The 15,793-nt window shown below is 32.6% G+C and overlaps 1 protein-coding gene across 1 annotated transcript in view; it reads left to right on the top strand.

Annotated features, from left to right (window-relative positions):
- The window catches only part of LOC107127979 (uncharacterized), a 74,868-nt gene extending 60,498 nt beyond the window's left edge, over window positions 1-14,370 (top strand). Inside the window, exon 5 of the mRNA XM_074021578.1 lies at window positions 12,115-14,370. Within this exon, the coding sequence (XP_073877679.1) occupies window positions 12,115-12,750 (636 nt within the window). The 3' untranslated portion in view covers window positions 12,751-14,370. The remainder of the gene's footprint in view (window positions 1-12,114) is intronic.
- Window positions 14,371-15,793: the final 1,423 nt, after the last annotated feature.

Raw genomic sequence — 15,793 nt, 5'->3', positions numbered from 1 at the left:
TTGGAATAATTTGGATCTTCTCTTTCATTCCTGGGCTTGATTTTAGCTTGATATATGTTCTTGTAATTGAACCAAAGGTAATGTTCAGCAGTGAATTGGGAAGTTTTATTCTGAAAATTTAAAATTGTTTCCTGGGAAATCCTTGTGACTTTACATTCAGAAGCATTTAAAAAACATTAGCTTAGACTACATTCCATTTGAATAACTGATTACCCCAAATGTAAAATAAAATTAAATACAAATGTATTTAATAATATGAACCTTCAAGGCATGTATTTCTAAGTTCACAATGTTGTTTTGAGGCTTTAAATCATACTGGTTATTGCAATGCCGCCCAGGTCCAAGAAACTCTGTGAACTGGGCCATGCCAACCCACATTAAGAAAAATGGTTTAAGTAGAACATGCTTTATTTTCCAAAAGGTTTATATATAATTATATATATACTATTTAAATGTATATAATAAATTATATGTGTGTGTATGTGTCTGCATACTCTTTTAAAAAAGTATGTTTATTCCTGGTCACCATGAAATCAGTTTTAATGTTACCACGTTTCACTAAATATTTTATTAGGGTAAATTCAATGAGTAAAGTTCAGATCTGGCAATGCTGTTTGATATTTTAAATATTGGCTTGACTTAATTGAAAGTTATATGTACATATCCAAAAAAGTAAAATTCAACCCAGTTTTATTACATTGGCAATATAATCATGGATAAAATATAATAGCATAAAATCTAAGTTTTATGTGGGTGGCAAATTGGCTATGCAATTAATGGATAAAAGTTCTAAAATACAACAAATTTGATCAATATGATAACTGACCATTGGACCAGCTATTCTATTTATAAAGTTAAATGAAGAAATATTGATAATATGTCACAGAAGTGCAGGAAAATTTATTATACTTACATAATTTTAGAAGAAAAATGAAGCTGAGGTTTCATGTTAAATCTAAATAATTGAAAATCGATTAAATTATTCAAATCAAAGATAACTGATAATAAAACTGAAATATCGGCCAGGCACAGTGACTCAAGCCTGTAATGCTAGCAATTTGGGAGCCCGAGGCAGGCGAATCACGAGGTCAGGAGACAGAGACCATCCTAGCTAACACGGTGAAACCCCGTCTCTATTAAAAAACAAACAAACAAACAAAATTAGCCGGGCATGGTAGCAGGCACCTGTAGTCTCAGCTATTGGGGAGTCTGAGGCAGGAGAATGGCGTGAACCCAGGAGGCGGAGCTTGCAGTGAGCTGAGATAGTGCCACTGCACTCCAGCCTAAGCAACAGAGCGAGACTCTGTCTCAAAAAAAAAAAAAAAAAAAAAAATCCTGAAATATCAGCATTTCTAATGTTAATGACTTCTTTATTTTAGTAAGCTGAAATGAGAGATAAGTCAATTTTATGTTTTAAACAAAAAGCCCAAAATTAAAAATTTTAAATATGGACCTGAACATTTACTAGTTCGTTTTATAAATATTAAAGGTACTAAATTATTATAATATTGAAATTAAATATAAGTTAAACTTCTGCCTGAGCATTATATTGTAGGTTTACCAAAAAAAGTTCTACCACTACTTAGAATAAATATAGAACTATAACAATGATGCTATATTTGTTGTGAAATAGCAAGTAATAGTAAAACATAAATTCTTTAAAAATATGTGAAAACTTATTGTTTAAGGCTTAACTCAACTTCACCTTACTTAAGCTGCTTGTCACTAGGAGAGAATGATAATGAGAGGGAAATATTTTTAAAATATTTATAATAATATTAGTGAATGTAATAACAACAAAAATCTGTCTCCCAACATATTTCTATATTCTTTTTTTCATAACCTCCAATCACCCCTCTTTTATCTCACAGAAAATGACAATACTGAAAAAGCTTAAAATCCTTCTTTTGAATTACTTAGAGCTGTATTCTTAACCTCTCAGTCTTTCCAAATCCTGAAGACATATTTCTGCCCTCATATGCATTTCAATAACTACTTGCTAAAGTCCCATCTTTCATAATTTAAGAATCTATGCCAGGAATTACATTGAATACAGACAATGCTCCCATATCTTCCTTCTTCAATATTTTGAGTTTTAAAGAATGGGAAAAACTAGAATTTGCCCCTTAATCCACAGAAATATCATATAATAATATTCTTCCATTCAATTTGGATCCTCTGAATCATTTCCTGAGTAAAAGCGGGTGTATATGGTAGCTTCATAGCATTTGTGAAGCTATTCTTATTAAATTTCATTTACTTTGAACATTAAATATTGAGAAAAATTTTTTATATTGCTAGTTTGAGGAAGATGTGGGAAGAGGCCAAGTAAACCACATTATTTATTCTTATCTTGTTTCTTTTAAGTTTATCTCTTAAGCTTTGATTTGAAGCCTGTGGGCTATAATACACCTGACCATTATTTACCCTAAGATTTACCCTAAGATTCCCTAAGATTCGGATTCCCTAAGATTCTTGAATCTATAAATATAAGTCCCTCACTAAATATGGAAAATTTTCAACTATTATTTCTTACGTGTGTTTTTTTCTGCTCCATTCTCTTTCTTCCCCTCTGAAAGTCAAATTCCATGGATGTTAGATATTTTGAAATTATTTCATCTATCTTTGAGGTTCTGTTAATTATGTTTCTTCAATCATGTTTCTCTGTTTTCTTTATCTTGGATGTTTTCTGTTGACTTATCTGGAAGTTCACTTAACTTTCTTCAGTCACATCCATTCTACTACTAAGTATGTCTAGTGATTTTTTTTATTTCAAGTGTTTTATTTTTTGGTGTAGATTTTCATTTTTAAACTTTGGCTTTTCTTTTGTTTTTGTTTCATTGTATAAGTGTCTCTGTTTGCTCAATCATTCTTTCTCTTTACTTAGTGTGAAAGTATATTTCTTCACCTCATTGAGTATAGAAATAGTAGCTGCGTTAACATTCCTGACTAGGAATTTTAGTTTCATGTAATGGGTATAATGGGTAATTTTGTGGTTGTCTTCTATTGAGTTTTTCCCTTGATTATAAGTCACATTTTTCTGTTGTGTTTTTTTTTTTAATATTTTGAGTAATTTTGACTTCTATCTAGAAATTGTAAACTTTTTTTTTTGTGTAAACTCTGTACTCTGTAGGAACTTTCTGAAACACTGTTGACATTTTTGTTTCAGCAGCCGTTTAATTTGATTAAATTCAATTTTCAGCCTGCCACACTTGAGGTAGGCACTGGTTCCTAAAGAACCAGCTCCTACGTGCTTTCAGTTTCCTGCACACAGGTAGATCAGGGTCAATGAGATCCGGTGAGTTTTAAACATTTTTAGTTGCTGTTTCCTGACTTGTCTTCATGTGGCATTTCTGGTAGCCTTGGTTCCCTAGATCCCTCTCTCGATCTCCCCCAGAAGAAAGGAACTGTTTATTTTCATAGTGTTAGATAGTTTATTATTGTCTGTCTTTATTTTTTAAGCCTCTTAAATTATTTTGTTTTAAGTGTGCCTCTTGTATATTGTTTATATTTGAGTAATGCTTTGTAAACCAAACAGAAATCCTTTTTTAAGAGATGAATTAAAATATGAATTCTAATGTCTCAACTCTCAGCTCTGTCATATTACTTTTTATCACAGTTACTGTATTTTATATAATATTACCTCTGTTTCTTTTTCTGTGGAACTGGTTTATTTTCTTTTTATTTTATTTGCTATTTTAGAAAGTTTTGTAATTTTTTCATAGTAATTAACTTTGAATTTAGGACATTTTGTAGTGTTCTCATTTTTCTATATTTCACTTAAGATTTTTTATCTGTTATTTCAGGTTTTGTTGGAATCTACATTCTGCCTATACAAAAGTATTAATGAATTTATTCCCCTTTCCTCTTTTCCTCTTCATTCTTCTGCAATTTTTAGTGTTATCATTCCTATTTATTTTTGACCATAAAATATTTACATGTTATTCTTTCACCCTATCCCTTCCTTTATTTTAGGCTTTTATTAGTTCAGAGTTTCTTTCTTTGAAATTGTTGAAAATACAATTACTTACATGGCTCTTTTCATTTGTATGCATTTGAGAACTGTGATATTCAAATATCTTGTCTTTTTATATTAATGAATTTTTTTTTCTTGGGAGTCCTAGGTTTTTTCTTTTTGTTTTCTTTTAAGTAGCTTAGTAGCTCTTTGTTTTTGTTGCTTTGACTTTCTAGTAGTTTGACTTAAATGCATTTCAAATTGGTTGTTGTGAGACAATTTTCTCAGGTACCCAGTGGACTAATTAATTTGTTAACTCAGGTCTTCTTCCTCTTCCTCCTCCTAATCTTTTGTTACCTCCTCCTCTTTCTCTCCCTTATCTGCATTCTTGTCTTAATTTTCTTCTTCACTTTTTAATCAATGTGATGTTTTCATGGATTAGGGTGTTAACTAATATTTATGTCATGTATTTTATCTTTTTTCAGAAAGTTATGTTATATATATTGGCTCTTTTTCTGACTGTCTTTGTCTATACTTACTCAAAACACATTTACTTGTTTTTCTATCTTATTTGCATAGTTGCTTCCTTGTTTTTCTTCATTGTCCCTAAGATTTAGGCGTCTTTTTTTTTTTTTTTTTAATGTTATATACTCTCATAGGTTACCTTGTAATTGAATATTTAATTCTTATACCAAATATTTTTTCAAAATTATATCTTTTTAAAAATTGTGTTTTTAATTTTATTTCTTGCTCTTCGTTTTCTCTATCTTTTCTTGGTGTTTGAGTTGTTGATCTACATTTTTTTTCATGTCACGAAATACTTGTTTGAGCATATTTAACTCATCAGAGAGTTTTTATATTTTTTCTATAATTTTTTTGAGAAATTTATGTGTATACATCTGACATTACATTGGCAACCTACTTTTTGTTTAATTAGTTTTAAGTATAATAATATAATTATGAATTTGCATAATTATATAAGGGTTTTGAGAATGTTTGCTGTAACCATGGCATCTCAGCAGTAAATGACATTTAAAAGAGGCACAAATAGTCATCGAACTGTGGGAAGGAACAAAATAAAGGAATAGGAACAGAATTAAGAGATCAGTAAATTTATAAGGTGTGCTAGTATCTACTTTATTATCTCAATATGAGATGTTTTAATTAGTATAATGTTTACTAAATATACATGGACATCATAGCAGAGATACTTACCAAAGTATGCTAAAATATTTAAGTAAAATTAACAACTTTTATTAGCTGAGACTATTTAATGCTGTTACTTCAATCTGATATGACATATTGTATAATAGGCATGAGTCTTTACAGTGATAGAGATTTTGGCTTCATGCCTATATTTCACCTCTAATTTTGCAAACTGACAAAGTGCCTCTCTTTAGACATCAAAATGTAAATGGTATTTTTACTTTTCTCAGAGCTCTTCCATATTTTACAGCTGTTTCTGAGAAATATGCTTAGGGTTTAATCACTTGCTTCAGAATGGATGAAGAGACAGGTGCTCTGAAAGTTATAGGTATTTAAAATAGAGCTTATGCTGGGCTGTGTGTGAGCATATTTTAATTCTTATGCTGTCATGAGACAACAACTTACTTTTAATCGGTTGCCAAAAACAATTGGATACTCTTAATTTTTTATTCTCTCTGCTCAATTTCACATTATGTTCCTAGTCCCTGACCTAACAAAATACACAAAATGATTATTGAATACTAAATAAATACTGGTTTGTTGTTTGATATATGACAGAGTAGAACACTGTGGAAAATAAGCTTTGTATAGGGTATGACTTGAGCATCACTCTTTCTTCCTAAATGTGCTAACCTTAACAGTTATCAAGATTCTTGCAACCAAAACATCATCAAGCTATCATGTAAACATTGCAGTATTCATTGATCACTTAATAAGAACAAGTTTATATATGAAATGTTTAGCTATGCATTTGATATATAAACGTCTTTCTGCTATATATTTTATTTTGTAGAGATTTTTCTGAAATATTTCAATTGACTTATTTAAAATAAAAAATACACGTTAAAATAATAATTAAATTTGAAGTTATATATAATGGAACTTTTTCATAAATGTTATAAAAGCAACTAATATCTACTTGTCAGAAGTTATAGTTTTAATAATGCATTGATGAAACAATGTATATTCCAATTATTTGCCATCCCTCTTGGAGAAGAATTCTATTTTGAAATTGGGCAGGGAATATATTTTTGTTGCAGGAAGTATGGACATTTTCAAAGAATGATGGTAGCATATCAGATGAACAAAGAGGACTTTAGAGAGGAATTCTGCTAAGAAATTTTGGAACAATTTGAGCATCAATCTTAAGAAAGGTATTGATAGATTATTACCTATCAATAACTAAAAGTCGGTAGTCCAAAATGATGAAATAAGTAAATGAATAAATAAATGAGGAATAATGAACAGTTCTTTTTAACAGAATAATGACATATAATAAATATAGAATAAATAATTGGAGTTAAAATTCATCCGTGGCTGCTAAAACTAGTGGATGAAAATTTGAAGAGAAACGGAAAATTTACATAGCCTCAAATTATTAGGTTATAAATTACTTAAAGCTTATAAACAGAAGAGTGATAATTTTACAGAACTGAAAAATTGGAGACACTGTCCTAAGCAAGAGGTTAAAGCTACTATGACTAAATATTATGTAAAAGACATATTGTGTGACATGATGCACTTAAAAAGATACAGCATTGCTTTCGTGGCATTTATTGCAAAAGTACACAAATGAATATACTAAATCCAATTTGAAAAACATTTTAAACAATATTGATTTGTATTTTTCAACCATGAAAAAGGTCAACAATGGACAAAATAAGATAAAAAAAGGTCAGATAATTGTTTCAGATGAAAGTAGACTGAAGAGACATGGCAACTAAATGCTTTGTGTGAGCTGGCTTTGCATGATCCGACATAAATAGAACAGTAATTTGGGTCAAAGTACAGAAAATACATGAAATGTCATTATTTTCTGTGGATTAGAAGAAATTATTATATATATATATTTTTTACTGTCAATAATTATTTATTATTATTATACTTTAAGTTGTAGGGTACATGTGCATAACGTGCAGGTTTGTTACATATGTATACTTGTGCCATGTTGGTGTGCTGCACCCATCAACTCATCATTTACATCAGGTATAACTCCCAATGCAATCCCTCCCCCCTCCCCATGATAGGCCCCTGTGTGTGATGTTCCCCTTCCTGAGTCCAAGTGATCTTATTGACAGAGTCCTCAGAAATAATACCACACATCTACAGCCATCTGATCTTTGACAAACCTGAGAGAAACAAGAAATGGGGAAAGGATTCCCTATTTAATAAATGGTGCTGGGAAAATTGGCTAGCCATAAGTACAAAGCTGAAACTGGATCCTTTCCTTACTCCTTATACGAAAATTAATTCAAGATGGATTAGAGACTTAAATGTTAGACCTAATACCATAAAAATCCTAGAGGAAAACCTAGGTAGTACCATTCAGGACATAGGCATGGGCAAAGACTTCATGTCTAAAACACCAAAAGCAACGGCAGCAAAAGCCAAAATTGACAAATGGGATCTCATTAAATTAAAGAGCTTCTGCACAGCAAAAGAAACTACCATCAGAGTGAACAGAAATTATTATATTAATGTTAATTTTTTTTTAAGTATAGTGTTGTGTGTGATCATATCCTAATGTACTTAGGAATAAGGGGGCATGGTGTTGTCTATTCACTCTCAAATGGTGGAGAAAAAAGAATATATATGTGTACCCATATATGTACATAATACATAGATATTACCTCAAAGAGAGAGGGAGACAAATTGAGAGAATGATAAAGCAAATAGGACAAAATAATAACAATTGGCAAATCTGAGTAAATAGTATTCAGGAGCTCTCAGTGCCATTCTTGCAGTAGTTTCGTAAGTTTTAACATACATAAAAATGATATGTGCACAAACTTTTTACCAATTAACATTTTATATTATTTTTATTAATGACAACAGTATCTATAGACATTTGACAAGTAATACATAGATCTGATAATTTCTTACCTAGATGATATGGTTTGGCTGTGTCCCCACCCATATATCATCTGGAATTGTAACTCCCACAATTCCCACCTACTGTGGGAGGAACCCAGGGGAAAGTGATTGAATTATGAGGGCAGGTCTTTCCTGCACTGCTCTCATGATGGTGAATGAGACTCACGAGATCTGACGGTTATAAAAAAGGAAGTTTTCCTGCCCAATCTCTCTCTTTGCCTGCTGCCATCCATGTAAGATATGATTTGCTCCTCCTTGTCTTCTCCCGTGATTGTGAGGTTTCCCCAGCCACATGGAACTGTAAGGCCAGTTAAACTTCTTTCATTTGTAAATTGCCCAGTCTTGGGTATGTCTTTATCAGGAGCATGAAAATGGACTAATAAAATAAAATATTATTTTATATGTATATCTATTCTACTTTGTTTAATAAATTATAAATTCAACTAATTTAAATGCAAAACTGTTTATTGAAAACAATTCATGATGGGTATTTGTGCTTAACTGGCATATGGACACTTGGAGGTCTTATAGATAAATTTAATGGGAATTATGGTCTCCCAAAAATCATTTGCAAAGTTTATTGTATATGTGCATTTGCCTGTGGAGATATTTTTTACATGTATATTACATTGTTAAAAAGTATATTACATTTTTCAAAAAGTATTGGAACAATTGTTAGCTCAACTTTCTTTAACCACTACCCCAAGTTACTTTTTTTTCCTGGTACAATGGAAAAAACCTTATTTTTGTCATTATACTTTGCACACTCTCTATGTGAATTTACTATGCATCACAACACACACATGTGTTTGTATGTCTATGTTGGTTTGGTTCTTTCATCCTTAAGATCATATCTCTGGTGTTGTTATTTCTTTCTAACTCATTGTGTTAGGCTGTTCTTGCATTGCTGTAAAGAAATATTTGAGGCTGGGTAATTTATAAACAGAGTTTTACTGGCTCACAGTTCTGCATGTTGTACAGGAAGCATGACACTGACATCTGCTTGGGTTCTGGGGAGGGCTCAGGAAGGTTTAACTCATGGAAGAAAGCAGAATGGGAGCTTGCACATCACTTGGCAAAAGCAGGAGCAAGATGGAGCTGTGGGGGAGGTGCCACACACTTTTAAACAACTGGATCTCAGGTGAACTCACTCATCACCAGGGGGGTGGAGGTTAGCCATTCATGAGGGATACACCTCCATAATCCAAACACCTCCCACCAGGCCCCACCTCCAACAATGCAGATTACACTTCAACATAAAATTCAACAAGGACATAGATCCAAACCACATCACTCACCGATACCTATTTTTTAACAATAAACTTGAATCATAAAAACTCACAAGTTTGTACCACCAGTTGATATTTCAGATATTAACTTTGAGAATTATGCATTGTAAGGAATTGAGATGAATGCCCATGTAGTAGCATCTACAATATTGTATTTTGGATCAGCTGTGTGCTAGTGGAATATACAGATGCATTAAAACAAAAGATGTGATAGCACTGCTAAAACATATTTTTTTTTACTTTAATATTCCTAATTTGGGCCAATTATTATACTGTAAAACAAAAATCCATTTGCATTTTATCTTGTTAACTGTTAATATGAAATATTCTCTTTTATGTCAATTTTAAAATTTAAAATAGTGCAAGGCATAGTGGCTCATGCCTGTAATTCCAGCATTTGGGAGGCCAAAGTGGGTAGATCATTTGAGCTCAGGAGTTAGAGACCAGCCTGGGCAACATGGCAAAACCTCATCTCTACAAAAAAAAGCCAGGTGCGGTGGTGTGCCCCTGTAGTCCCAGCTGCTTGGGAGGTTGAGGTGGGAGGATATTTGAGCCTGGGAAGTTGAGTCTGCAGTGAGCCATGATCTCACCACTGTGCTCCAGCCTGGGTAACAGAGTGAGAACCTGTCTCAAAAAAGTAAATGAATAAATAAAAATAAAGTAGTGCACATAGCAGCTGGTTCTCTACACAAACTCTGAAAAGTAGGTTTTGTGAAATATTCATGGAAAGATAAATCATCTACTAGATAAAAATTACATTGCAAGCATTAAAACAAAATGTATATTCTGGAAAATTTAGAATGTTATTTTATGTAAAACTATTTTTTACATTTTAAAAAATGTAAAATGTAATTCTAAGCAATGGTAAAGATGCAGAAACATCTATTTGTTGACTGTTCATGTATGGTTTGGTGGAGTTCTATGTAAATATAGAACACATGCTTTTCAACTCATATTTTCAACTAATCTTTTAAAAGTATTTCCATTGCATATTAAGGATAGTATATCAATTCAGAAAATATCACTTCAATCCCATTAAATAATAATGGCATTAATGTATAAAATAAATGATCTTTTCAATCACTTTAAAATATTTCAAAATGCTAATCTATTATCTGAAAAGAGCAGTGCACAAACATTAGTTTCATATATTTATATTAATATAAGACATCCAAAAATTTGGTTTGTTTTTAATTAAAGATATTGACTATCTCCATGTGTATTTGTGTCTTTGTATGTGTGCAAGCTTTTCCTCTATGCTTATTTTGCTCTAAGGGTTCAACCTGCAAGTTAAAATGTTTAATATAATTAATGTCATATTAATTAATATTTAATAATGTTAATTAACTATCACTTTAATAGTTTTCCTTGTTTGTTGTTCCTCTAATTTTCCATTAAAATCTAAATTTACATAAAGAAAATGATACATAGTTTCAGTCCTACTAACAAGTTGGGACAGTTTATGTTCATGATAACCTGCCTTGTTATTTTCATTAAGTGAAGTTATGTAAGAATGTGATCATCAACAATCTCTAGTAACTGGGCAATTAGCATAGCTTACTGGAAGAATGCATAAAATATGTTTGAATCATAGCCATTATTGTTTTGCCAAACAAAATATTAAACAGCATTTATCTTACTACCTTGAAACAAGCAGATAAATAATTCTTTTATCTACTTTATCATCTTTCTTTTTTCCTCCATTCCTCCCTGTCCTCTACTTTTTATTATTTATGGAAACAAATTACTGGCATTTTCAAGATACGCATGGTTCTGATTAATAATTTGATCAACATCAGATGGAATGATACATGCAAGAGAAATAAATTTTGATTTAATCTCGGCCTTTTTTTTTTTTTTTTTTTTTTGGTACAGCAGCTTAGCCTTTTGCCTAACATATAAGTATCCTAATTTATAAGTTGGAGAATGACAGGCATGTAGAATAACTTTGCCAATATTTTCCAGTAACCAGTAGGTGGTAACTACCTACTAGTGGTGCTCGGAACACATCTGTCTGGCTGAAAACCAATGTTGTGAGATACTGCCTCTCATGATATCTATGACAACAATTAAAAAGGTAAGTTCACACCTCATCAAACTCTCAGGCTGACTGTTATACTATTTTTGTGACATGGTAGTAATGTATGAAAACAAAAACTGAGACTCGTATGAGTAGTTCACTCATGCTATTGCAAGGTATCAAGTTGCAAGAATTCTTATCTTTCACTCTTCTCTGCTTATCATTCAAGAACTACAAATCTATTTCAAAAAGAAATGCTGAGTGACCACTCTTCTTTGGTAGTAGTTTTAATATCTTTGTTTATTCCTAGTATTCCATAGTAATATCTCAAACCCACAATGGCTTGCAAGAATTTCTGAGCACCAGGCAATGTTGAGATCGTTGTCTAACCCTGATGAGATCAAGGAAGAAGAACCTGATCCTGAAGAGTGGCACAACTGTGTTGTGACCAAACACAGTTAAGAGTACACGTGGTAGATGAGGAAGGGAACCAACAACATGAAGAAGGGAAAGGACTTCGGAGGATAGCTTGCACCTGTCCCAACTGTAAAGAAGGTGGTGGGAGAAGTACCAATCTTGGGAAAAAGAAGCAACACATGGCCGGGCGCTGTGGCTCAAGCCTGTAATCCCAGCACTTTGGGAGGCCGAGACGGGCGGATCACGAGGTCAGGAGATCGAGACCATCCTGGCTGACACGGTGAAACCCCGTCTCTACTAAAAAAAAAAAAAATACAAAAAAACTAGCCGGGCGAGGTGGCGGGCGCCTGTAGTCCCAGCTACTCGGGAGGCTGAGGCAGGAGAATGGCGTGAACCCGGGAGGCGGAGCTTGCAGTGAGCCAAGATCACGCCACTGCACTCTAGCCTGGGCGGCAGAGCGAGACTCTGTCTCAAAAAAAAAAAAAAAAAAAAAAAAGAAGCAACACATTTGTCATATACTGGGGTATGGTAAAGTCTATGGGAAGACCTCACTTCTGAGAGCTCATCTGCATTGGCATTCTGGAGAACACCCTTTTGTTTGTAACTGGATGTACTGTGGTAAAAAATTTACTCGAAATGATGAATTACAGAGGCACAGAAGAACACATACAGGTGAGAAGAAATTTGTTTGTTCAGAATGTTCAAAATGCTTTGTGAGAAGTGACCATCTTACCAAACATACTAAAACACAGCAGAATAAAAAAGGTATTCACTCTAGCAGTACAGTGCTGGCATCTGTGGAAGCTGTGCGAGATGATACTTTGATTACTGCAGGAGGAACAACACTTACCCTTGCAAATATTCAACAAGGTTCTGTTTCAGGGATAGGAACTGTTAATACCTCCACCACCAGCAATCAAGATATCCTTACCAACATTGAAATACCTTTACGACTTGTCACAGTTTCTGGAAATGAAACAATGGAGTAAATATTACACAAATACCTATTTGTTGTGGTTATATTTATACAGTACTGAGAAGAATATTGTTCCTAAGTTCTTAGATATCTTTGTATTGATATGCAGAAATTTTTGGATTGACAGTAACTTGGTTATATATAAAGAGAAATTGAATTTAACAATGTGAATGGTAGTCTAACCAAATGCATCAATCCTGTGTGGTTTAGTGTAAAAATGAGAAGATGTTAGTATTTATCTATTGTAAGATAAAGCTGGTGTGTGAAAGAAATCATGGTACGATAAAAATTTTGTAATTTTCTTGATGACTGGAATTTGTATTATGCATAACTGACAAATCAAGTGTCCAGGCAAATATTACATAGTGTAAGTTTTACTTAGCTTATCAGTTTGTCATTTCGAAGCTAATTATTTTAATTAGGTTAACTATGTACAAATTTTAAGAATTACTCTTGTAAGATTTTGAAAACTGCATTTTAATATGGAACTCTAGGGATAGTCACCTTTTAAATCCTACATAAGTTTTTTGCTGAAAAGTCATGTTTAAGATTTAATTTGCCAAAACAATGTCTTGTTAATATTCTTTCAATAACAAAGTTGGGCAATCTAACCAATGTTTAAGAAACATTTAGATGGTAAGAAAATGTTATAGTGAATTATCCCTTTTCTTGAATATTGGAGAACCAAAACAATAAGTTGTATTGCATCTTAGCAGTGATTTTTATCCATTCTTGTTTTCAAAAACCATATGTCTGCCAGCGCCTTAAAAGCCATCATGTAAATTACCAGTAAAGTATAACATATGCAAACATAACAAAATCATTTCCATAGTGATGATACTCCAACCACACGGATATTAGTCATAGCAAAACTATAGGCTTTATCATTTTTTTAAGGCTTCTTCTTTTTTTTTCTGTCCAGGTAGTCAGTCTGCACTTAAATATCAATCATTTTTCTTTTTTGCTTCTTCCCTTAAAATTTATATGTATCCAGTACATTTAACTGAGAAATGTATGTTTTTTTATTATGCTGTATTTTCTTTTTATTTTTGTATTATTGTTTATATTTTCAATTTTACAAATGTACAAAATAAAGTTACACTGCTGGTCTTGGAAGAGCTATACAATTTTGCCAAATGTATACCTATAACTGTAGCAGTTCAACTATTGCAAAAATTTGGAATTCTGTTCATTGGTTATTCTTAAGACCATCTTAAATTTAAAGGCTACTTTAATTTATGTTTAAAGTGTATTATAGCAGTGTGGTAGTTAATAAAACACTATTCTTTTTCTTTTGAAAAAAATAACAGAGGGATATGGAATCCAGTATTTATTTTAATTGTGTACTTTTCTGGTATTCAGCAATACATATGTTTTATATAGGTTAAGGCAATTTGCAAAAACTAGACCAGACGTTCACCACATTAGACAAAGGCAGGACAATTTTATATTGTTTTAGAAATATACTTTATGGAATACCCTATTGAATCTAAGCATTAGTGGCTACTGCTGCTTCTTAAATTTTCATGCCATGCCTTCAAAAATACCTTATATATTTTCTTTTTTAGTGTTCCAGTAGTTGATAAAAGATCTGATGAAATGAAACTAGGTTGAGTATCAAAAATTTAAAAGTTTTACTGACAGAATGATATTATTCTACAACATATAATTTCCCCATTGAATCTGATAGTGATTTTTAAAATCTTACTTGAAGTATTACAGTGTACAAATAAATTCTAGTGACTTTTTTCATTGAGAGTAAAATCATGCTACTGGATAAATAATTTTTTTTTTTTTTTGGAGTGGAGTCTCGCTATGTCACTAGGCTAGAGTGCAGTGTTGTGATCTTGGCTCACTGCAATCTCCACCTCCCAGGTTCAAGCAATTCCCCTGCCTCAGCCTCCTGAGTAGCTAGGACTACAGGTGCATACCACCACGCCCAGCTAATTTTTGGATTTTAGTAGAGATGGGGTTTCACCATGTTGGCCAGGATGGTCTCGATCTCCTGACCTTGTGATCTGCCTACCAGTTTTTATTATTATATAAGTGAATAAATTAAATCCAAGGATTTTTAAAAATTTTGTAGATGCTAGTATACACTTAGTTATATGCACATTTCTATACATCAGTTATATATGTTACACCCATCATTTGAGTCTCATATTTAATCTTTAGATGCTTCATTCTTTTAGATGTTTGAAATATGAAGGAGAATAGATAATGCTGTTAAATGATTAAATTAGCCATAACTACTGAAATATTTGTGTATAACCTGAGTGTAATTTGCAACTCACATATGTGTTTTGCCAAAATCCCTTGGTAAAATATATTTTAACTAGGATCAGAATAGAGGAATCAGGGCTTGGATAAGATGAGACCGTTAAGGTGCAAAGTTTAAGGCACAAGATTCAACAGAATGCAAAAACACCTGTCATCAAAATAATGACTTTTCAGAGGACGGGTTGACCAGATGTCTCCAATCTGGAATTGGCCTCTCAGTCTGTTGTGTAGATGTGTGTTGATTACATGGGATTGGGCAATAGCAGACGGGGCTTAATATTCAGTAAAGAGACTGAACATTAGAACGAATCTGGATATAGGCTTTTGAGGTGGTGCATCTGTGCAAGGTGGGAGAGGTGGTCAGGACCTTGAGGGGAGGCAGAAACAGAATGCCTGTACAATGTATCTTATTGATACCGTTCTAAATAAAGGAAAAGATGATAACCTTACTCCATAAGTCGATAACCACATCCTCGAGAAAGAAGTGTACTCTTTAGGTGAGTACTTCTCTGATAACAGAGAGTGTAAACCTAAGTTAATCGTCAGCCTATATGAAGTTGCTCTTGTCAAATTTTATGATTCATTAGACCTGAAAAGACAGCCTTTAGATAGCAAAGAGAAAATGAAACTAATGTTGAATTATTGAACATATCTAATTAAGCAGTCTGCCAGTTGTTGGACATTTAGGTCATTCCAGGTTTTCCTTGCTATAAACAGCCTAAGGATGAGAGAACCAAAACCTTAACTCAAATACAGTCAGAAGGAAAATTCTTTCC

This window comes from Macaca fascicularis, chromosome 17, assembly GCF_037993035.2.
Source record: "Macaca fascicularis isolate 582-1 chromosome 17, T2T-MFA8v1.1".
Classification (NCBI taxonomy): Eukaryota; Metazoa; Chordata; class Mammalia; order Primates; family Cercopithecidae; genus Macaca; species Macaca fascicularis.
Note: the sequence above shows the minus strand (reverse complement) of the source record. Positions and strands in the feature narration are given on the sequence as shown.